This window comes from Rhinopithecus roxellana, chromosome 18 (genome assembly GCF_007565055.1).
Source record: "Rhinopithecus roxellana isolate Shanxi Qingling chromosome 18, ASM756505v1, whole genome shotgun sequence".
NCBI lineage: Eukaryota > Metazoa > Chordata > Mammalia > Primates > Cercopithecidae > Rhinopithecus > Rhinopithecus roxellana.
Genome location: NC_044566.1, coordinates 28021423 through 28045671, shown reverse-complemented (window position 1 = coordinate 28045671; position 24249 = coordinate 28021423). Strand labels below are relative to the sequence as shown.

At 39.8% G+C, this 24249-nt stretch overlaps 1 protein-coding gene across 18 annotated transcripts in view; it reads left to right on the top strand.

Moving 5' to 3' along the window:
* Nucleotides 1-11132, top strand: part of LMO7 (LIM domain 7) — a 222152-nt gene extending 211020 nt beyond the window's left edge. For all 18 annotated transcript variants that reach the window (XM_030921977.1, XM_030921969.1, XM_030921963.1 and 15 more), the window contains 5 exons: nucleotides 1516-1729; nucleotides 5543-5839; nucleotides 7696-7804; nucleotides 8947-9049; nucleotides 10377-11132. In XM_030921977.1, coding sequence (XP_030777837.1) covers nucleotides 1516-1729; nucleotides 5543-5839; nucleotides 7696-7804; nucleotides 8947-9049; nucleotides 10377-10399 — 746 coding nt within the window. In that variant the 3' untranslated portion in view covers nucleotides 10400-11132. The remainder of the gene's footprint in view (nucleotides 1-1515; nucleotides 1730-5542; nucleotides 5840-7695; nucleotides 7805-8946; nucleotides 9050-10376) is intronic.
* The last annotated feature ends 13117 nt before the right edge of the window (nucleotides 11133-24249 follow it).

The following is a 24249-nucleotide window of genomic DNA, read 5'->3' as shown; positions in this document are numbered from 1 at the left end:
TTCGTTTTCCCAAGTGTGTTTTCTGGTGTGGCTCTGACTGTGGAACTGGACTTTCTGGAATAGGAGGCAGTTACTTTATGTTCTCATGAAGTACCCTCATTGAGAATTGACAATGTTAGCACACGTGCACAAAGCCACATTTTAAGCTGCACTGCCATGGCGATTTATCCAGTAACTTTAACATTTATTTATTTATTTATTTATTGAGGCTGCAATTTCAAATACACTTTATTTCTTTGTTACATCAACTCCATCTCTCTCTCCGTCATTTTGTATTTGTATTTTTTATTTAAAAAATTTTTTATTTCCGTAGGTTTTTGGGGGAACAGGTGGTATTTGGTTACATGAGTAAGTTCTTTAGTGGTGATTTGTGAGATTTTGGTACACCCATCTCTCGAGAAGTATACACTGAGCTGAATTTGTCGTCTTTTATCCCTCACCCCCTTTCCATCCTTTCTCACTGAGTCCACAAAATCCATTGTGTCATTTTTATTTTTTATTTTTTTTTTTGAGACAGAGTCTCACTTTCTTGCCCAGGCTGGAGTGCAGTGATGTGAACTCGGCTCACTGCAAGCTCTGCCTCCCAGGTTCACACCATTCTGCTGCCTCAGCTTCCCGAGTAACTGGGACTACAGGCGCCCGCCACCATGCCCAGCTAATTTTTTGTATTTTTAATAGAGATGGGGTTTCACCGTGTTAGCCAGGATGGTCTCGATCTCCCGACCTTGTGATCCACCTGCCTCAGCCTCCCAAAGTGCTGGGATTTCAAGCATGAGCCACTGCATCTGTCCCATTGTGTCATTTTTATGCTTTTGCATCCTCATAGCCTAGCTCCCACTTATAAGTGAGAACATACGACGTTTGGTTTTCCATTCCTGAGTTACTTCACTTAGAATAATTGTCTCCAATCTCATCCAGCTTGTTGCAAATGCCATTAATTCATTCCTTTTTTATGGCTGAGTAGTATTCCATGTCATATATATATATATATGCCATATAAATGTGTATATATATGTGTGTATTGTGTGTGTATATGTATACACACACACATTATTTTATATATATATAACATTCTCTTTATCCAGTCATTGATTGATGGGCATTTGGGTTGGTTCCACATTTTTGCATTGCGAATTGTGCTGCTATAAACATGGGTGAGCAAGTATCTTTTTTGTATAATGACATCTTTTCCTCCTGGGTGGATACCCAGTAGTGGGATTGCTGGATCAAATGATAGATCTCTTTATAGTTCTTTAAGGAAGCTACACACTATTTTCCTTAGTGGTTGTACTAGTTTACATTCCCACCAGCAGTTTAGGAGTGCATTCACACTTTTCACTGCGTTCACACCATTGTCTATTATTTTTGAGTTGTTGATTATGGCCATTCTTGCAGGAGTGAGGTGGTATCACATTATGGTTTTGATTTGCATTCCCCTGATCATTAGTGATGTCAATCATCACTGTCACTTTTAAAATATGCTAATCCCAAAGCCTTTGATTTGTTTTAATTTAGGAAGCAATAAATATTTAGACCGAATTGGGAACACGACCTCTTCACAGAGGAGTTCCAAGAAAGAACAAGTACCATCAGGAGCAGAGTTGGAGAGGCAGCAAATCCTTCAGGAAATGAGGAAGAGAACACCCCTTCACAATGACAACAGCTGGATCCGACAGCGCAGTGCCAGTGTCAACAAAGAGCCTGTTAGTCTTCCTGGGATCATGAGAAGGTGCGAGACATCTTAGGAGTTGTTTTCTTGTCTTTACTGTGAGGCAGATATTTAATTTGTAGACATGCTGGTGCTTTGGGCAGAAGAGATGAAAGGAACGTAGAGCGAATGCTCTGGGGCACTATTATGTGTTAGACAGCCAGTTGCTCAGTGTACATGACCTCATCTAATCTGAGGAAAACATATTGAAGTAGGGATAATAATTCCAGTGTTTTTTTTTTTTTAATATGAGGAAACTTTGGCTCAAGCAGGAAAGACACTGACAGAATCACATGGTTAATAGGTTGCAAATCTGGACGGGGCGTTCTGAAGGGAGGTTCAGATGCTTAAATAATGCACTCTGCTCTTAGAACTTTCTTGGCTGCTGAACTTCAACAAACAGAAGTTTCATATTTTTATATTTCTAATGAGATAATGATTAGATTGGAATCATGATAATTGGGTTCACAAAATGATAACTTAATTTTCATAACTTTAAGGAGATAAAGATATAGATATTAATTGGAAATGAGTGCAGGAACATTTTAAAAGATGTATCTTGGGTAAATGAATGCAGCTGCTCTGATTCAGTATTTTCTTAGCTGACAAACAGACTGGGGAATTTGTAACTGTATCACAGAGAAAGAGCTAATTATCTCAGTATATTAATAACTGTAAAAATCAGAAAATTATCCCTACCACCTCTATAAAAAATAGATGTGTGCCTGTAATCCCAGCTACCTGGGAGGCTGAGGCAGGAGAATCACTGGAACCCATGAGGCAGAGGTTGCAGTGAGCCAAGATCACGCCACTGCACTCCAGCCTGGATGACGGAGCAAGAGACTCTGTCTCAAAAAAATAAATAAATAAATAACATAAACAGACAAAGGGATATGAACAAGACAGTTCATGGAAAAAAGAAACACAAAGCCAATAAATGTAGAAGATCGACAGTAGTCCTAAAACAATAATGTATCTCTTTTGTTCACTGGATTTGTAAAGAGTTAAAATTGATTAAATTTAGTATTGACAATTGTATATGGAAATAGGAATTCTTCTTTCCACTTGGTTGGACAGGTTTTCAGTATGTATTAAGCAAAAGTTTATGTATCTGACCCTCTGAGCAATGTAGTTTCTAGCACTCTATCTTCTGAATATATTTGGATAAATATGCAAAGATATATTCAAGGATGTACACTTACACATTATTCATTAATGGCAAAAGAAAACCAGTGTCTGCTAGTAAGGAGATACTCAGTAGTTATTCGATAAATAGTGGCATACTGATAAGATGGAACACTATATGACTATTGAAGAATGAAAGAAAAGTGTTGCTACGTAATTTGCCACCTCCAAATTTAGTGAGCTAAGACAATAACTCATAATCTCTCACAGTCCTGACGATTGACTGGGCAGTTATTTGCATGATACTGGCTGGGACACTTGAGCAGCTGTAGTCATTTACAGTAGGGACTGGTAAGCCTTTATGTGTAAGGACCAGATAGTAAATAATTTAGGGTTTGCAGGTCACATAGATTTCTGTCACATATTCTTTTTTTTTTTTTTTTTTTTAAAGACTCTTTGAAAATGTGAAAAATAGTCTCAGCTCGTGAGCTGTGTCTGTCTTGGCAGTAGGCTGTCCCTGTAGCTGTAGAGGCTTCATTGAGAGCTTGGCCAGAGCTACTAGTTGAGGAGTCTGTGTTCTGCATGTAGGCCTCTCCACACAGTTTTTTGGGCTACCCCATGGCATGGGACCTGGATTCAAAGAGGAAAGCTCGCACCAAGGCAATGCCTAATAAGCAAGTGCTTATCAAGCTGCCATGTGCATCGTGTTTGCTGATGCCCCATTGGCCAAATTAGTCATGTAACTAACCCCACAGTCAGTGGGAGGAGACTACACAAGGGCGTGGATACCAAAAGGTATGGTTCACTGGAGGCCACTGAAGTACAGTCTATCATATGAGCAGAATGACAGAATGAGCAGAATAGTTCTAAGATAATACATAATAAATGGAAATGAAGTGACTGAAAACTGTTGGGGAATAATCCATTTGTTTAAGACTGTTAAACACAAACACATTACATATGTATATAGACACAGCTATACTTACATATGTAAATTTGTATGTATATGTAAATATGTGCTTGCATATGTGAGAAAAGGTCTGGAACAACACACATTTAATGGTGGTTACCTCTGCGGGTTAGGGCAGGTGAGTCAGGAGAGAGGAAGGACTTTTCTTCTCCCTCAGGGGTGTTTCTCTGCAACTTCAGTCTTTCTCCTTATGATAATGTATCATTTTTATAATGTTAAAATTTAGAAGATAAATTTCAAGCTTGGGATAAGAAAAAGTTTTGAAAGCAATAAAATTAAATTTGACCAGGTAGATGAATTCTCATAATTTTGAGTTCATTTTTGTACGTAGTACTAATGTTAGTACACGAATTTTAAGAGAGATTTTGCAAAAGTTGTATTTAAATCCATTTGGGAGCTAAATCTGATTTTAAAAGCATATGTACTTTAAGGGAAGTGACTGATAAATGCTTTTATAATGTGGACATTAAACAGCTGCTAAATTTAGGGATTCAGGTGCTACATAAATGAAATCTTCACAGGAGGCATGGTCTGGGTTGTTTTAGAGGACTTGGGTTTGAAAGCCAGTTCCACCACCGACTGGTGCTTCCTATGACAAGCTCACTTCTATGAGATTAAAAAAAAAATCTTAGTGTCATGAAGATTCAATAATGTTAATATTTTTGTGAAAGTGTCTAACCTAATGCTTGTCATATTTAAGCTCTTAAAACGTATTTCTTTGAATTTTTAAAATACTTTATATTTGCTATGTCTAAACTGTTGAAGATTTAAAGGGTGTCAATCTTCTTAGACTTAATAGAGTATTAGCTCTTATTTTAAAAATATTTTTCTTAGTATATTTCTTTCTTTGGTGGTTGGTATTTATTGTTTTACCTGAGCCCCGAGTAAATAAAAATAAACGAAGGTGTTCTCACTTGAAAGTGGGAGCTAAACATTGAGTACATATGGACACAATGAAGGAAACAGTAGACACCAGGGCCAACTTGAGAGTGGAGGGTGGGAGGTTGAGGATTGAAAAACCACCTCTCTGGTAGTCCGCGTATTACCTGGGTGATAAAATAATCTGTACACCAAACCACCATGACACTCAATTGACCCATGTAACAAACCTGCACGTGTATCCCCTAAACCTAAAATAAAAGTTGGAAAGAAAACAGATTAAAAAAAAGAAGGTTGATTGACTATGAAACATGATACCACTGATGATGAAAATCAGTTTTATTTGTTAAAGGTAATTTTACAGGTGGTTCTCAACTTTCAATGGTTTGACTTCAGATTTTTGACTTTACAATGATGTGAAAGTGATAAGCGTTTGTAGAAACTGTACCTTGAGTACCCGTATGACCAGTCTGTTTTTTACTTCCAGTATGGTATTCAGTAAATTGTATACTTGACACTTTATTGTAAAATGGGCTTTGTGTTCCTTGATTTTGTCCAACTGTAGGCTAAGGTAAGTGTTCTGAGCATGACTGAGGTGGATTAGGCTTGGTTACGACGTATGGTAGTTTAGGTGAAATAAAAGCATTTTTGACTTTCAATATTTTCAACTTATGATGGGTTTATTGAGACATAACCCCATCATCATACATCACGGAACATCTGTATATGTAACTAGAATACTGAGATAATACCCACATACAAAATATATAAAATGGATTTTTAATGAATGGAATGATGAATTAAACAGATTTCTAGTTGAACATATCACATTATTTTGACGAGTCTTTTTTGTGTTTCAGAGGCGAATCTTTAGATAACCTGGACTCGCCCCGGTCCAGTTCTTGGAGACAGCCCCCTTGGCTCAATCAGCCCACAGGATTCTATGCCTCTTCCTCCGTGCAAGACTTTAGTCGCCCACCACCTCAGCTGGTGTCCACGTCAAACCGTGCCTACATGCGGAACCCCTCCTCCAGTGTGCCCCCGCCTTCAGCCGGCCTGGTGAAGACCCCCACCACAGGTGTGGCCACCACACAGTCCCCCACCCCGAGAAGCCATTCCCCTTCAACTTCACAGTCAGGCTCTCAGCTGCGCAACAGGTGAGGCCCTTGCCATTTCTCTTTCTTCTCTTAGTCTTGGGTATTTTTTCATTAAAATATCCCCCAAATCCTGTCCAAGTTTTCCAATGAAAAAGAAGCCCTTTCAAAGGTGTCAGATTTGGTATTCTAGTATGAAATCAATGAAGGCTTGCTTAATACCGTTCCATGCAACTCTAATAGCATTTCTGGATGTCTTGTGAAGCCACTGGAGACTGAAGGTGTCTACTTGTTGCCACCGTCTCACTTGCCTGTGCTTGTGGTCAGTGTCTTGGATGTAAGACGTACCTGAATACTTCTCGGTGTGGAATCATGAAAACATATAGCAGCTCACAAATGCTTCTCAAATTTCTGAGTGAAAGCAGTATTGTCAAATAGCTATTTTCATGACAGTGTCATACAAACTCAAGGAACTGAGTGTAAAAGAAGAGCATTACAGTGCTTTTCCGGGCATGCTCCATCATCTGGGGGACTTCGAACTAGCTGGATTAAAAAAATGTGAAGTCGGATATATCTTGCTTTTGGGGTTTTTGATTGCCAAAATCATTACTTGGGCGTTCTGTTTGCCCACATTTTGTTCAGGCTATGTCAGCTGAATTTGCTAGGGCATATGGTGTGGGAAGTGTATATGTTATGATAGGGTGTTTTTTTTTTTATATGGAGTGAAGCTCAGGTATCAGCCCTGCTTGGGTTTTTAGGTCTGGGTAGCTTCTCCACAGATCTTTCATGCCTCACGTAAGTACCTCGGGCAGTGCTGCTCTCCTTACCCCAAGAGAGTGCTGTTGGCATGTACTCCTTTCCATCACAAATGGAATACTTCAAAGTAGAAACACATTGACTAATATTGAGACTTTTTAAAGCTATCAGATAAGAGACTTGCATAAGAAAACATGTTTTATATAAATCCAAAACAATTTTACACATACCAGGCTATAAAGTGTGTATCAATGAGTTTGAATTGAGAGAACAGAAGTGAAGATTTAGGGTAAATTTGGGTACCGTGGGGAGGTGCAGTCTATAGGATGAGAGGAAGCTAGAGGAGGGGGACCCATTTACTGACTGAGAGACCCATTCTGGGAGAGCAGAGGGATGGGCTAAGGACTTCTGTGACCTAAGAAGGTCCTGATCTAGGAGGTGCCCTCTTAAGCGCTGTGCTCATTCTGTGGGGGTGCAGAGGCGTGGAAGAACGGGTGCCGCCTTATCAACCGGGAGAGGAGAAAAGACCTGTATACAAAAGTGGAGTAGAAATCCTCCTTCCCTCTGTCCATGGCAGCTGTCAGGTACTTTTTGTTTCCTTCCCTGCAGAGATAATCCTCTAAGCCAGAGGCACAGTCAGGAAAGCACTGACGTTTCTCTGTAACTAGAAAACTGGGGGACCAAGAAAGAGGGTGAAAACTAAGGGTGAGAAAAATAGGTCACAGAGGACTTGCAAAGCCTCTCGAAGAAAGTTGGGGCCACCCTTTTGGTGTTCTGAGGGGGTAGGAGGACATGATCAACATTGTGTGCTTTGGTTTAACTGGCAAGAAGATGTAGGTGGAGGAGATGAGGGGCAGCTATGGCTGAGTACAGATGTGATCAAAGGAGGATAGTATCAGAAATTGCAGGATGGACTAATTACACTGAAATTGCTCATTTATGTGAATCGGTGTCAGGGGTCTCAGAGCTGCCATGGAGATGTTCAAGGTTAGAGTATAATCAAGGCATTCTTTCGTTGGCTGGTAAAAAGTTATTCTCCCACAGATATATGTATAGAACTTTTCTTAAATTATTATCAATGTTAATAGCAGAGTGTGACTTTTAAAGAAGAATCTTGAGCTGCCCAGGTGAAAGCCTCCATTCCATTCTTGTTCTGCATCTAGGTCAGTCAGTGGGAAGCGCATATGCTCCTACTGCAATAACATTCTGGGCAAAGGAGCCGCCATGATCATCGAGTCCCTGGGTCTTTGTTATCATTTGCATTGTTTTAAGGTGAGACTGAGACAAACAGCTTGCAGGCCTGTAAAGCTTTGCTTGGAGAGCGCATGGCTTCTTTGAGCCGCTGGGTGTAGATGTGCCACTAACAAGCTAGGTGCTGTATTCGTCAATCTGTGCTGCATTTGAATCACAAATTGCTTGCTCCCCCCTAGTTCTCAAATCTTGAAACTTGTTTTAAAACTCAAATCTGGAAAAATTTTGCATTTTCTATTTCTAATCTGTTAGAATTCTATAAATTTACAGTACGTAAGTTGCTTTCTCTAAGATGCTGTCAGAGGCATACTTGAAATATAATATATCAATAACCTACTAGTGTTGTTAAGGTCAGGGACACATGCAATTATCACAGGGTCTGAAAGCCCAGCTTTCAGTAGGAAGAACATGTAAGGAAAACCATTACCATTGTAGCTATTTTTATAATTGCACAGCCTGTTTATACCTGATAGGTTTTTGCACATAAGAAGGAACTAAGGCTTTAATTGTTTGGTTTTGTAATCTCTGTCTCTAAAGACATATCTGTTTGATTCTTGAGCTTGCATTGGGCCAGAGAAAGATTCCGGTTGTTGATCCTGGAGGCCCACAGACCACAGCTTGTTTAAGCTTGTACATTGCTGGCTTGGGCTGCTCCTAGGCAGAGCAGAATGAGTCAAGATAATTAGAGTTTGGGCACATAGAATCGAAATATCCAGCCTTGAAGTGAAACGCTGTGTGGGAACACTTGCTAAACTAGTGCAGCAGGGACACTGGGAGCGGCCCACCCCAGGGTGGAGTGCCACGGCCCAGCCTTCGTTCACTCTGGCCAGTTCTTTCGTGGGGGGCCTTACCTGCCATTCCTCTGGCGGGATAAAACTAAATTTCTTTAAGTCAATCAGCAAATGATTTCTATTTTGGGGGAGTGTATTTAGACTGGTCATCTCGGACTCTTAATATTGGCTTTATGAATTCTTTAACATCTTATCTGGCGGGCTTGATTTTAATCTACTAATCATCTTTCAGCCTTTTTTTTTTTTTTTCTTTGCTGAAATGTATCTAAGAGCTTAGAAGTAGCATTCTGCTCATTTCCCCCCCATCCCCAGGAATGCCCCAAGCTTTCTTGAGCTGACTGACTGTGGATGTTCTTTTTCTTTGTTCCCCAGTGTGTTGCCTGTGAGTGTGACCTTGGAGGCTCTTCCTCGGGAGCTGAAGTCAGAATCAGAAACCACCAGCTGTACTGCAACGACTGCTATCTCAGATTCAAATGTAAGAGAGCAAATCAGAGAGAAAATTTCTTGCCTTTTAAGGAGACCACGGGTTCCCATGCATTTCCCTGAACCTGCAGCCAGCTCCCCTCCAAGTTCACTGCCATAGGAGTCCAGGTTTCAAGAACTGTAGTGTGTTCCCCTCAAAGAGTGTGTATAGTGAATGGGCCACTGCTCAGGGTTCCAGCTACACAGGAGTGGGTTGTGAGGCCAAGGAATGGAGAGGAACAGAGTCCGAGAGTCAGGGTGGTGTCTTGTATCATCTGCCCAGGGTCCTCAGAGACCCTTAATGACTCAAGAATACGAAGAAACCAAAACACTTCAATGAATTTTCTATTTAGGCTATAATCTGTTTCTTGACTAAAGATTGGTCTCTCATCAAGTTACTTCTATTATTTTACAATGGGCTTTGATTATGTGATTTAGAATATGACCAACTTTAAAAAATATTGTTCTATGTAATACAAAATAAGTCAGTTTGTGCTTTATGTTAATATATAATATGTCAATATATAATTTTAAAAGGAAAGTATTAACTATGGTGTTTCAGTGTCATTTTTGGAAAAGAGTTTTTCAAAAAACTTCAAATGCTACTTTGCATCTAAGCATGTGTTTGTGTGTTATAAAAGGCAGGCTAGCATAACTAGGTTGTGTGTTGTGTATAGCTACAGCAAGACAACCATTACTGCTGTTTATATTTTAAACCTTGATGCTGGTAACGTGTGTTTCTTCCTTATTGTGAAAGGGTGTTACAAGTGGTATCAGCAAAACCATTTGCTTTTGAACTCTGAGGTATTTATATGGCCCCTATGTGAAGAGTGCTTTGGAACTGGTTTAAGCCCAGTCAACTCTCTTTTGTCTGTCCGTGGGTTCTGAGCCTTCCTGCTGCAGCTGTCCAGTCCTTTCCTGGATGCTGGCACTGAGGTTGGAGAAAGTCAAGGCTGGGCATGTACTGGTGGGGGTGTGTGTATGTGCGTGTGTTTTTCTCTCTCTCATCGATTTCCAAAGCCAAATAGAAATGATTTCTGGAATCATCATTTTAAAATTGCCCATGCCTTTTCTCTCCTCCAAGACAAATAATAGAGAGTTGAGTGTAATTTATTTCTATTGTGCGCAGTTCATTTTTGTTTTTACTCCATTTTTACAAATAAAGAATTCCAGAGACCAGACACTGAGATTTGCCTAGCTTTATCTTAAGAGTGAGTGACAGGTTATTCTTTCTACCTCGCTGGGCCACTTTCTGAGTGATGACTGCTATGTATCCCAGGCGGCAATATTCACGTTTCTGAATCTAAGCACTTTTCTTTCTTCTCTCCTTGCCTGATCAGCTGGACGGCCAACCGCCATGTGATGTAAACCTCCATACGAAAGCACTGTTGCAGATAGAAGAAGAGGTGGTTGCTGCTCGTGTAGATCTATAAATATGTGTTGTATGTCTTTTTTGCTTTTTTTTTTTTTTAAAGAATAACTTTTTTGCCTCTTTAGATTGCATAGAAGCATTGTAGTCTTGGTAGAACCAGTATTTTTGTTGTTTATTTATAAGGTAATTGTGTGTGGGGAAAAGTGCAGTATTTACCTGTTGAATTCAGCATCTTGAGAGCACAAGGGAAAAAATAAGAACTTAAGAATATTTTTGAGGCAGATAATGATCTAGTTTGACTTTCTAGTTAGTGGTGTTTTGAAGAGGGTATTTTATTGTTTTTTTAAAAAGTTCTTAAACATTATTTGAAATAGTTAATATAAATACATAATTGCATTTGCTCTGTTTATTGTAATGTATTCTAAATTAATGCAGAACCATATGGAAATTTTCATTAAAATCTATCCCCAAATGTGCTTTCTGTATCCTTCCTTCTACCTATGTATTCTGATTTTTGAAAAATGCAGTTAAGGTACCATTTATTTGCTTGATGAAGGGAGCTCTATTTTCTTTACCAGAAATGTTGCTAAGTAATTACCGATAGAAAGCTGCTTATTTTCATTAATGAAAAATAACCATGGTTTGTATACTAGAAGTCTTCTCCAGAAACTGGTGAGCCTTTCTGTTCAATTGCATTTGTAAATAAACTTGCTGATGCATTTAAGGAGTGGGTTGTCTTTTTCTTCTGTGTATGTGTCTGACCTCAGGCCTTTTAGTCATATTTCAGTATGTGGCCTTTTAGTAAAGCTACGTTTTATTCAGTAGTTTTACTAAGGTATAACTGATGTAATACACTGCACATATTTAAAGTGTATAATTTGACAAATTTTGACATAGTGTATACCTTCGAAACTAGTGCCACAGTCTGGATGTGTTTACTGAAACATTTTAATAAGGAACTTTATTTTTGATAAAGTTATGTTTTTGGATACATTTGTATGGTGAGGGTGATGAATTGTTGGATCATTTGAATAAAGTCTTTTCTTTTACTACCCCCATGATAAAAGGAGAAGACAACAGTGAGCTTAGAATATCTATAAAGCAAAAGGTGTAGTCTCTTGTTTAAAAAATCTGGAGCGGGAATGCAAGGATACAAAACTTTAACATGCTTTGAGCAAAAATTTAAACTTACAGGAATCTCTTATAATAACGTAAGTGGAATGGACATTTCTAGGAACTGAGAACTGTATTGGAATAGGTTCAAAATATATAAGAAATGTTAATGTGGGAGATAAAAATTTTATTTAGTACTTATTCTGATTATTATTAAAGTAATAATGTGTTCCTTGAGGATAACTTGTCAAATGCCCCAAAGCATAAAGAATATAGTTCTGAATCCCAAATTCCAAAGACAAGAGCTCTGTCTTTGAATTCATTCTGCATATAATTATTTATAAGTATGAATTGTAAATTTTTCCATGTTCTTAAAATATTTTTATCTTTTTTCATGGTTGCATAGTGCTCCATTGTTTGACCTTGGTAATATTTAGTTGACAATTCCATTACTGTGTATTTTTCAGTTGTTTCTAAGATCAAACATTTTAATATGTGCATGTTATGTATAAATATGTAAATTCTGTGATACGCTATGATCATCTCTTTCTTTATATTATTTTCATAGACATAAAAATGTTGCTCAGAGATTATGCATCTTAAGACACTCATAGTATATATTGCCAAAGTGGTTTCCACAAAGGCACTGCTGGCTTTGACTCCTATAAGCAGCACATGGGCTTTGTCCATCTCACTGCATGTTCGTGAAGATACATTTCTATTGCCTTGTTCTCTGCCTGGCGTATATGCAGAGGCAGCCCTCAATATGCAGTGGTTGAATAAATGCATGAAAAAACCACTATCAATATCTGCCCTGTTAATTCTGTTTTTCACTGTCCCCAGAGGATGCCTTAATTCTGCCATCGTTTTAGTTTCCTTATCCAACATCCTTTCTGACCATTGCTCCTTTTCATCTAAGCCTTTTTGTCTTTTCATCTGCTCTTGCTTTCTTATGACTTTTTCCCCCCATTTCTCACATTATCTTACTTAGTGATAACATTTCTGTTAGTACAAATTATAAGTACAGTTTTCAGAGCTATTTTGTTCTAGGATACTGACTCTACATTTGTGTAAGCCCCTGGGTATTTGTTACTTTACCTAGGAACAAGGGAAGAATCCAGCCCTTCAACAAATTTTTTTATTCATACTTGATGCTCCAGGCACTGCTTTCGGCACTATGGGTAGAACAGTGAAGAAATACAAAGTCTTGCCTCTGACTGGTCTTATTTTTCTGATTGAGAGAGGTGATAAGACAATACACGAAAAAATAACATGCAGGTAGTGATGAGAGCAACAAAGAACAAATACTGGGTAAGAAAGATGCAAGTGCTGGAAATGGAAGTTTGACGGTGCTTTTTATACAAGTGGTCAGGGACAGCCTTTTGATATATGGGCCAAAGCCTGAAGAAATGAAGGAACAAACAGAGACTTGATGGAAAAGCATTCCAGACACAGGGAACAGCAAGCTGACAAGTCTTGGCGCCAGAGAGTATTTGGTGTGTCCAGGAAGCAAGCGTGGTTGAGTGAAGTGAGTGTGGCGGGTTTAGGAGCCGTGGGGAACTGGAGGGCACAGAGCAGCAATCGTTGCAGGACACGGGCTGTTACTTTGAATGGAAGAAGATGACACTGGAGAGTTCTGAGCAGAGAAACGAACTGACTGATGTGTTAAAAGGACAGCTACAGACTGCTCTATGAACAAGACTGCAGGAGGACAGGCAAACGCAAGGACACCAGTTTGGAGCCTATTGAAATGACCCAGGAAAAAGACATTTACTTCAACAGGGTGGGTGTAGGGGAGGTAGTGAGGAGAGGGAAGATTGTAGTGTGTGTGTGTCCTGAAGGTGAAGCTGGTAGAATTTGATCATAGACTGGATGAAGCAAAAGACAGGGCGGAGTCAAAAATGAATCTGAAATGTTGGCCTGAGGAGCTGGAAAAATGGAATTGCCTTTTTCAGAAATGGAGATGGTTATGGATAAAGCACATTTGGGTAGGGTGATCCGAGATTTGGTTTTTAAGCATAGTGAGGCTGAGCAATCTATCAGATACCTCAATGGCAGAGTTGAGTAGGCAGCTGGCTATGTAAGGGAGAAGCCCAGGCTGGGGATATAAATATAGAGTCATCACTATGTAGATGGAATTTCAGCTGAGAACTGGGGGGACATCACCTGGAATCTGACTTAACTAGATTCCATCACCTGGAATCTAGGACATCACCTGGAATCTGACTTAACTAGAGTGGAGGTGATGTCCAAGGACTGAATCCTGAGGCCCTCCAGCAGTAGAGATCAGAGATGCAGAAAAGTGAGCAGGAGAGAGAACCAAGACCCTGGTGCCCTGGAAACCAAGTCAAGACCATATTTTAAGGAGGGAGAGACCTGTTGTGTCAAATACTTCCCAGAGATCCAATAAAAATTAGGCCCAAGACAACAATTAATAGCCTACCCACCAAAAAAAGTCCAGGACCAGATGGATTCACAGCTGAATTCTACCAGAGGTACAAGGAGGAGCTGGTACCATTCCTTCTGAAACTATTCCAATCAATAGAAAAAGAGGGAATCCTCCCTAACTCATTTTATGAGGCCAACATCATCCTGATACCAAAGCCTGGCAGAGACACACACAAAAAAAGAGAATTTTAGACCAATATCCCTGATGAACATCGATGCAAAAATTCTCAATAAAATACTGGCAAACCAGATTCAGCAGCACATCAAAAAGCTTATCCACCATGATCAAGTGGGCTTCATCCCTGGGATGCAAGGCTGGTTCAACATTCGCAAATCAATAAACGTAATCCAGCATATAAACAGAACCAAAGACAAGAACCACATGATTGTCTCAATAGATGCAGAAAAGGCTTTTGACAAAATTCAACAGCCCTTCATGCTAAAAACGCTCAATAAATTCGGTATTGATGGAACGTACCTCAAAATAATAAGAGCTATTTATGACAAAGCCACAGCTAATATCATACTGAATGGGCAAAAACTGGAAAAATTCCCTTTGAAAACTGGCACAAGACAGGGATGCCCTCTCTCACCACTCCTATTCAACATAGTGTTGGAAGTTCTGGCTAGGGCAATCAGGCAAGAGAAAGAAATCAAGGGTATCCAGTTAGGAAAAGAAGAAGTCAAATTGTCCCTGTTTGCAGATGACATGATTGTATATTTAGAAAACCCCATCGTCTCAGCCCAAAATCTCCTTAAGCTGATAAGCAACTTCAGCAAAGTCTCAGGATTACAAAATTAATGTGCAAAAATCACAAGCATTCTTATACACCAGTAACAGACAAGCAGAGAGCCAAATCAGGAATGAACTTCCATTCACAATTGCTTCAAAGAGAATAAAATACCTAGGAATCCAGCTTACAAGGGATGTCAAGGACCTCTTCAAGGAGAACTACAAACCATTGCTCAGTGAAATAAAAGAGGACACAAACAAGTGGAAGAACATACCATGCTCATGGATAGGAAGAATCAATATCGTGAAAATGGCCATACTCCCCAAGGTTATTTATAGATTCAATGCCATCCCCATCAAGCTACCAATGAGTTTCTTCACAGAATTGGAAAAAACTGCTTTAAAGTTCATATGGAACCAAAAAAGAGCCCGCATTGCCAAGACAATCCTAAGTCAAAAGGACAAAGCTGGAGGCGTCACGCTACCTGACTTCAAACTATACTACAAGGCTACAGTAACCAAAACAGCATGGTACTGGTACCAAAACAGAGATATAGACCAATGGAACAGAACAGAGTCCTCAGAAATAATACCACACATCTACAGCCATCTGATCTTTGACAAACCTGAGAGAAACAAGAAATGGGGAAAGGATTCCCTGTTTAATAAATGGTGCTGGGAAAATTGGCTAGCCATAAGTAGAAAGCTGAAACTGGATCCTTTCCTTACCCCTTATACGAAGATTAATTCAAGATGGATTAGAGACTTAAATGTTAGACCTAATACCATAAAAACCCTAGAAGAAAATCTAGGTAGTACCATTCAGGACATAGGCATGGGCAAGGACTTCATGTCTAAAACACCAAAAGCAACGGCAGCAAAAGCAAAAATTGACAAATGGGATCTAATTAAACTAAAGAGCTTTTGCACAGCAAAAGAAACTACCATCAGAGTGAACAGGCAACCTACAGAATGGGAGAAAATTTTTGCAACCTACTCATCTGACAAAGGGCTAATATCCAGAATCTACAAAGAACTCAAACAAATATACGAGAAAAAAACAACCCCATCAAAAAATGGGGAAAGGATATGAACAGACATTTCTCAAAAGAAGATATTCATACAGCCAACAGACACATGAAAAAATGCTCATCATCACTTGCCATCAGAGAAATGCAAATCAAAACCACAATGAGATACCATCTCACACCAGTTAGAATGGCAATCATTAAGAAGTCAGGAAACAACAGGTGTTGGAGAGGATGTGGAGAAATAGGAACACTTTTACACTGTTGGTGGGATTGTAAACTAGTTCAACCATTATGGAAAACAGTATGGCAATTCCTCAAGGATCTAGAACTAGATGTACCATATGACCCAGCCATCCCACTACTGGGTATATACCCAAAGGATTATAAATTATTCTACTACAAAGACACATGTACACGTATGTTTATCGCGGCACTATTCACAATAGCAAAGACTTGGAATCAACCCAAATGTCCATCTGTGACAGACTGGATTAAGAAAATGTGGCACATATACACCATGGAATACTATGCAGCCATAAAAAAGGATGAGTTTGCGTCCTTTGTAGGGACATGGATGCAGCTGGAAAGCATCATTCTTAGCAAACTATCACAAGAAGAGAAAACCAAACACCGCATGTTCTCACTCATAGGTGGGAACTGAACAATGAGATCACTTGGACTCGGGAAGGGGAACATCACGCACTGGGGCCTATCATGGGGAGGGGGGAGGGGGGAGGAGGGAGGGATTGCAATGGGAAGTTATACATGATATAAATGATGAATTGATGGGTGCTGACGAGTTGATGGGTGCAGCACACCAACATGGCATAAGTATACATATGTAACAAACCTGCACGTTATGCACATGTACCCTAGAACTTAAAGTATAATAAAAAAAAAAAAAAAGAAAAAAAAAAAATTAGGCCCAAGAGTTGACGCTGGAAATCAGTTTGCAATATGCTTTCCCCACGATCATACACATGTTTGTGTTTGATATTGTCCTTCTCAAAGGTTCGGTTGGGGGCTTCTCATGTATATGGTAGCTGGCCCAGTTTTCAGTGCCTCGCTGTCTTTAAATGGACCTGATGCTCTTGCCTAGTTTTCCCAGGGAGATGAGCTGAAGGGTAACATAGAAAGCCATCCCTAGGCCACTTACTGTCTGCACCCTTCCCTATAATGTACTAGCAGCCAGAACTGCACTTCCCAGTGTGTTGTATGTCACCTCAACACACGTGATCCTTCTCCTCCCTCTGCCCTATAATTTCTGAGGATCGCAGAATATTGTGGAAATAAAGGTTTTGGGGTTGAGGCCACCCTATCTGCCTCAGAGGTGCAGAGCTGGTCAGCTGGGGGGCATTTCTGCTCTGCAATGTTCTGATACAAACCCTAGGTCTTTTAACCAAGATGCAGGCCGGTCTGTCTGATTTCAAGCTACAAACAAGCTTTGGTCCTTAAGTTTTGACACATAGTTCAGCTACATGGTAGTTGAAGGAAATCCCCTCTAGGTTCCAGCATTAGTTTGCCAGTTTGAAATCTTAGCATTAAGAATTTTTTATTTTCAATGTGTTTATGCTTTGTGGGAAGCAGGGAGAAGCTGAATAAAAAATTGCTGTCTAGATGCCATATTAAGGCATAGGCTAGTTTTGTGATTGATTGGTTTAGAGATTGCATTTTGTTCTGTCACCCAGGTGATCATAGTTTACCACAGCCTCAGTCTCCTGGGCCCATGCAGTCCTCCTGCCTCGTCCTCCCAAAGTGCTGGGGTTATAGACATAAGCTATTGGATCTGGCCAAGTTCTTTGTTTTGGGATGTCATAAATATTCCTGAAACCTACATCTTCATATCCCTGACTTACAGGCAGTAGGTTCAGGTGTATTCTTTAGCCGTTCATTTCTTCAGCTGATACGTTTGAGAATTACATGTGTGTAGGTAATTAAACCCATCTTTCCTCAGTGCTGAGCCAATAAAGAACCTTTTATAGGAGGGAAGGATGGGAAATATCAGTGTCTTTTCTGCTGGACAGCTTCCCACTTGGATTGAGCTTAATGACGGATCATCAAAGAGAAGGGCCCTTGTCCTCTGTACTTGTGGGCTAACCACATGGAGGACAGAGGACTGCATGTGGCCTGTGGACAGGCAGCTTTGAAGACAAGGTTAAAGAATAGTTGAGGGTGCAGGCCACATATGAGTGGCCACTTCTAACATTCAGTCTTTCCCAAAGAGGGTAGTGTTTGTCACTCCTCCCTCTATGGGGAGAAACAAGGGAACAGAGTAGAGAGAAGAATGATTTCTTCTTCCAGTATTCCTGAGAAAACAAATGTTTCTGGGTTGGCATGAATGTAGAGGAGGAGAGAAGGTGATTTTACCCTCTATGTGAAGGCATGGAATATCTTCAGTGCCAAATTTAGGAAGGAAAGCGGAAAAATTGAATTTGTTCTGCTTAAGAATTTAATCTTAGCATTTTACTTGAAATGTTTATGTAAGAGTGAAAACTAGCCAAAAAAGGGTGAAACTCTCTGAATTTCAATGCATAGGCACAGAATGGTAACTACTGCCTGATTGCTAGAGTTGAGAGACATGCTTAATGGGGTGTCTCAGGGTTGAGATTTTACTTGTTTTATTTTGCACTTTAACATCCGTCCTCACAATCTGGAGGAGGGATTAGAAGGCATGCTAATGCAAGTCCCAGTTCATGTCAGTAATTGAAATAAAAAAAAAAACTAATTTGTGCTTAAAGTCCATGCATAGGAGGCAGGAAAACAACTTCCAGATTCTTCTTCATGAAACGTGTGGCTACTAGGAGTTTATATGATGAATATAAAACAATCGTTGTTCTCACAGGGGGAAGAGAGGCATATACCCAAAGTATCCTAGGACATGGTAGAAGAGACATGGCCTGTGAGAGACAGTGTGTGAGGAAGTGACCTCACAGCAGAGTTGATGTTTAAACTACATATTTAAGGGCAAATACAATCTTAACAGATCAAGTGGAAGGAGCAAAATATTATTTCTGAATTAAGATAAACATCCCAGTGATTCTTCCCTTCCTTTGTACTCCTGCTGAACCTTACAGAGTTGGCCTGTTTCGCAGAGGAATGAGCACATCGCTTGAGATACTTTGGGCTGGGATCCCCATTGGCTGGGCTGTGCACTGATACTGGTCCGTAGCCTGTTAAGAACCTGGCAGCATGGCAGGAGGTGAGCGGTGGGCAAGTGAGTGTTGCTGCCTGAGTTCCGTCTCCTGTAAGATCAGTGGCAGCATTAAATTCTCACAGGAGCATGAACCCTACTGTGAACCTCGCATCCAAAGGTTCTAGCTTGACTCTCATGAGAATCTAGTGCCTGATGATCTGAGGTGGAACAGTTTCATCCTGAAACCATCCCTCCTACCCCATCTGTGGAAAAATTGTCTTCCATAAAACCTGTCTGTCATCCCGAAAAGGTTGGGGGTTGCTGTTCTGGGTGACAATCTGTCTGTGAACTGGATTAAAAGACAAATGAATAACTTTGGGACCTGAAGCCTGGGTAGTTTAGATATTTGTTGAGGGTGGAGAAAAGTCCTGTTTTGGATAGAACATACCACACGGTGGACATACATTTAAAAATGTCTAAAGGTAGCTGGAAATAGGGGATTGGGTTTAAACAGTAAAAGAAATGTCCATTAATGTATTCATGTGCATGCTCAAATTGACTTAAATATAAAGAAGTTTATTTCTTTACCTAATAGGAAGTCGAGAAGGCTGATTCATTCAGCAGTTCAATAACGTCATTAAAGAAGCATATTCATGCCGGGCACGGTGGCTCACGCCTGTAATCCCAGCACTTTAGGAGGTCGAGGTGGGCGGATCATGAGGTCAGGAGTTCAAGACCAGCCTGGCTAACGGTGCAACCCCGTCTCTACTAAAAATACAAAAAATTAGCCAGGCGTGGTGGCGTATGCCTGTAGTCACAGCTACTTGGAAGGCTAAGGCAGGAGAATCGCTTGAACTTGGGAGGCAGAGGTCGCAGTCAGCCAAGATTGTGCCACTGCACTCCAGCCTGGGTGACAGAGTGAGACTCTGTCTCAAAAAAAAAAAAAAAAAAAAAAAAAAAAAAAAAAATTCATCTCAGGCTCTTTGGCCATTCTCATTGTTGTCTTGATCCTAAGGCTAGTTATGACCATGGCTGCAAGACAAGTGAAGAGCTTTATGCTTCCTTGTTACTATCTACTGGAAGAGAGACTGACTGGTTAGTGCTCTCAAGTGTGTAGGAAAACTTCCCAGACGCTTTCAGCAAAATATTTTTGTTCTCATTGGCCAGACTTGAGTTATTTGTCCATTTTTGAACCAAGGGCAATCCCATTCTCATGGCAATCATGACCTTCAGTGAAGACCAGCTTACAATCATGTTATTGCTAACCGATGGGAGTGTGATGAAATGAATGTTGGAGTCAACCACAATGTTTACCATTGTTAGGCATCATGAATTATCTCAAAAATATTTACTGAGTATTTGCTTTATGCAAGACCTTGATTTATTTTCAATGAGTTTCTTAAACAATATAGGGAGAACAGGAGAGGGGACAAGGATCTTTCCTTCAGTTGTACCCAACAAGGATCATGTGTGTGAGTAGTTATTTGATTGAAAATTTGATGTGTTCTAGAAAATATAAAAGATCGGCTTATTGTAACAAGTGAAACATTGGGAACCTGGTAATTTGTGAATACTTGTAAAGCATGAGGAATATATTTGTTCAAATTTCTTATATAAAAGCTCATGAAAGCAAATCATGAAACTAATACTCATCCTTTTGTGATTAAATTTTAAACACTTTATGGATTTTACATGCCAATATCCCATGGTATTGTTTAACACCTATTGTTTAATAGGTGACCTATTAAGTGACTTGAATGTTGTTTGACAACTCTGTGTAAAGCTCTTTGCTACTTTCACTGTAAAGATCCTCAAACCTCTTTATAGAGAAGGATTTTTTCACAACAATATTTCTGTGGAAGATTATCATGAATCTTTGCCATTAAAATTCAATTGGAAAGGAAATAGTACTTACTCAAAATTCCCTAGGAGAGGCCCATTAGAATCAGGAAAACAATGCAGCAGTTTTTTTCTACGTTATATCCAGGATTTTAACTTAAGATATTTTTGTGTGCTATTTGCTGTTCCTGTTTTTGCCCCACTCCCCAAAGTGCTTTCTTAGATCTATAATGAATTAGGTGTCACAGACCGGCATGCAAGGCATTGATCTCCCTGTTGCCATTTCAGGCTAAAATAGAGAGTTCCCTGTGCATTTGTCAGAAGCTCATTTACCCTTTCGACCTGTTTCACAGCAGCAGGAAAACACCCATCAAAGACGGCCAGAAGGACTCCTGGGCCCAGCACTCCAGTCATGTATGCTCTTGAATCCGGTCCTACATTCAAATCAGACTAGCCGTCTAGGATCTCTTAGCCACAGAATGCTGCTTTTGAAGCCATCTCAAGTTTAAATATCTGATCAGGTTTAGAATGTTCACGATGCCTTTATTCTGCATATGTGAAAGTCTTTCCTCAGGCGGGAAGGACCCTCTAGCCCTCCTGGGTTCTCCTCAGTAGTGTTTATTGAGTGCCTTCTGTGTACCAGGGTCCTTAGGGATACAATATTTTCATACTACCTTGCCAAAATTATGAAAATCAGCATTAACAAAGTTATGAAAATTAGCATTAATTTTTCTATACTTGGACTTACTATCTGTTTGACATTCCGTTCCGTCTGAAGGCAGGACACACAAATCTAGTTTTATCTATTTCTTTTCTACAGATGCTTCTGATTTAAATCCAGTCAAATCAGAATTTTTCCTCCCTCTCTCCTTCCCCCACTGGTGGCATCTAAGCACTGGTATGTTTGCATGGTGACAGTGTCATGGGCCTGTGGAAGCCCTTTGCTCTCCCTGTTTTTTTTTTTTTTTGAGACGGAGTCTCACTCTGTCGCCCAGGCTGGAGTGCAGTGGCGCAATCTCGGCCCACTGCAAGCTCTGCCTCCCAGGTTCATGCCATTCTCCTGCCTCAGCCTCCTGAGCAGCTGGGACTACAGGCACCCGCCACCACGCCCGGCTAAGTTTTTGTATTTTTAGTAGAGACGGGGTTTTACCGTAGCCAGGACGGTCTGTATCTCCTGACCTCATGATCTACCCAGCTCGGCCTCCCAAAGTGCAGGGATTACAGGCGTGAGCCACCACGCCCAGCCTCTCCCTGTTTTTTATAGTGATGTTCACTGCAGCGCCTATTGATCTGTGTGGTCTTTCTGATAAGTTAGCCTTTCATGACACTCTCCTCTGGGGTGTCCACTTTCCTATCTGGCCCGTGGCACAGCCTACCCAGTATGCAGTGTCAACACCCATCCCTTCACCCCCGGTGTGTGACTTCTTTGGGTCAACAAGCCTGCTCTGTCAGCAAAACGTCACCTCTACCCTTAGATCCTTTACCACACCTACAAAGTCCCTTTGCCATGTGAGGTAACAGTCATAGGTACCACAGATTAGGAGGAGAACATCTTTGGAGAGACATGATTCAGCGTACCACAGTCACTTTGATATTTACCAACTAAAAACATGATTATCTTCCCCTCTCTGCTCTGCTTCTTTAAGGGGAGTACATTAATATGATTTTGACTACAAATATTAATGTTTTTCTTAAATTGTCTTTATTATAAATGTGTACTCATCACAAAGAGATATGATGAAATGGCACTTGTAATCTCTGTAAGACCTAATTTTCAGTGGGATAGTTATTATTTCAATGACCTCTACAATGCTTGTTTGGTCAGAACATAACTCATTTCTTATGGTTAGTGCTGTCCAAAATGAAGTGCAAGATGATTTATTTGTATTTGTAGGAAGAAAGTATTAGAACACTTACGTGTATTTATATGTTTGAAAGTAAAAATTTTAAGTTTTTCTAATCACTCATGGAAGGATTGACACACATATGCCTTTCTGACTGGGTTTGTCACACGTGGTATAGAGAACAGGACATATTCTGAAGGCAAATGGGAGTTCCACACTGTGTAGAGGTTAATATGGGTGCCCTCTCTTGATCATTTGCTTTCAGCGTGTTGTGATGTATTGTGGCATGACCTTGCAAGCGAGATTTTTAAAAACTAAGCAGGAAAAACATGAAGAAAAACTCCTACAGTTTTTTTCAGTGATGTTTAAAGTCAAGTAAGATTTCAACCTATCCTGATAGGACATAATATACTATCTGTAATGATAGATGTTTAGAAGCTTCTGACATTTTATTACGTAGTAGCAGATGACAGAGGTGAATACCTTTGCTCTTCCTTCCTTTAAACTTCCTGAGGTTAAAATGACTGAAATAACATTGAAAATAACATGGAGATGCCTTTGTCAGCAAATTTTGCTGGAAGATGCACAGAAAATATTGAAGTTCAGAAGAAATGAGTATGAGAACACATAATTCAGTGTGGGAGGTTTGCTACATAGTGTGTTTGTCCCCATCATAGCTTATGGTATTTGCAAAATTCTGTTGACAAAATACAAGAACTGCTACTATTAATGAGCCATCCAAAGAAAAACATTCCAGAAGACAAATACTAAACAATAAGTTACTTCTTTATTAAAAACAATGTATGATAAAATTGTAAGCTTACTTAACATTGATGGAATAACTATTTTGGAATACAAGGATTCCAGAACAAAGTTTTAGACAGCCTCAGATTTTATCATTACTAACATACTATTTTTACTGCATAATTTGTTGCAAGTTTTAGCCTTAAAGAAATGGAAGCCAGAACTTTATAAATGTGGTTAATTTTATAAAAACAAGGTCTTTACTAGAGTAGAATAACACTTTTTAATGAGATGAAGAATGACCTTGAACATTTTGCTTTGTTACAAAATTGTTGGGTGGCTTTGTTTTCATTACTTTGGCCGTAGTTGAAAATGTTCTGCATTTTTTATTTTTCAAAAAAAGCGCTTTCCAAATGTGTTGAACTTTTCCTTGATAAATGGTTGTCATAGTTTCCCTGACAGATATTTAAAATGCAAATACAAACTGAATTATATTTTCTTGTCAGATAAATGTCACCATTTAAAAATAAATAGGAAAACATTTTGAAAGAAATGTGATAGACTGTTTTCAAAATTAGTATTTTAAAAGTTCCCATTGTGGCCGGGCACGATGGCTCATGCCTGTAATCCCAGCACTGTGGGAGGCGGAGGCGGGCAGATCACGAGGCCAGGAGAGCAAGACCATCCTGGCCAACATGGTGAAACCTCGTCTCTACTAAAAATACAAAAATTAGCTGGGCGTGGTGGCGTCTACCTGCAGTCCCAGCTACTCAAGAGGTTGAGGCAGGAGAATCGTTTGAACCTGGGAGGCAGAGGTTGCAGTGAGCCGAGATTGCGCCACTGCACTCCAGCCTAGTGACAGAGCCAGATTTCATCTCAAAAAAAAAAAAAAGTTCCTGTTGTTATACATTTTTTGCAAACAAACTATTTCATGCATAAAAATTCTCATCAGAAAT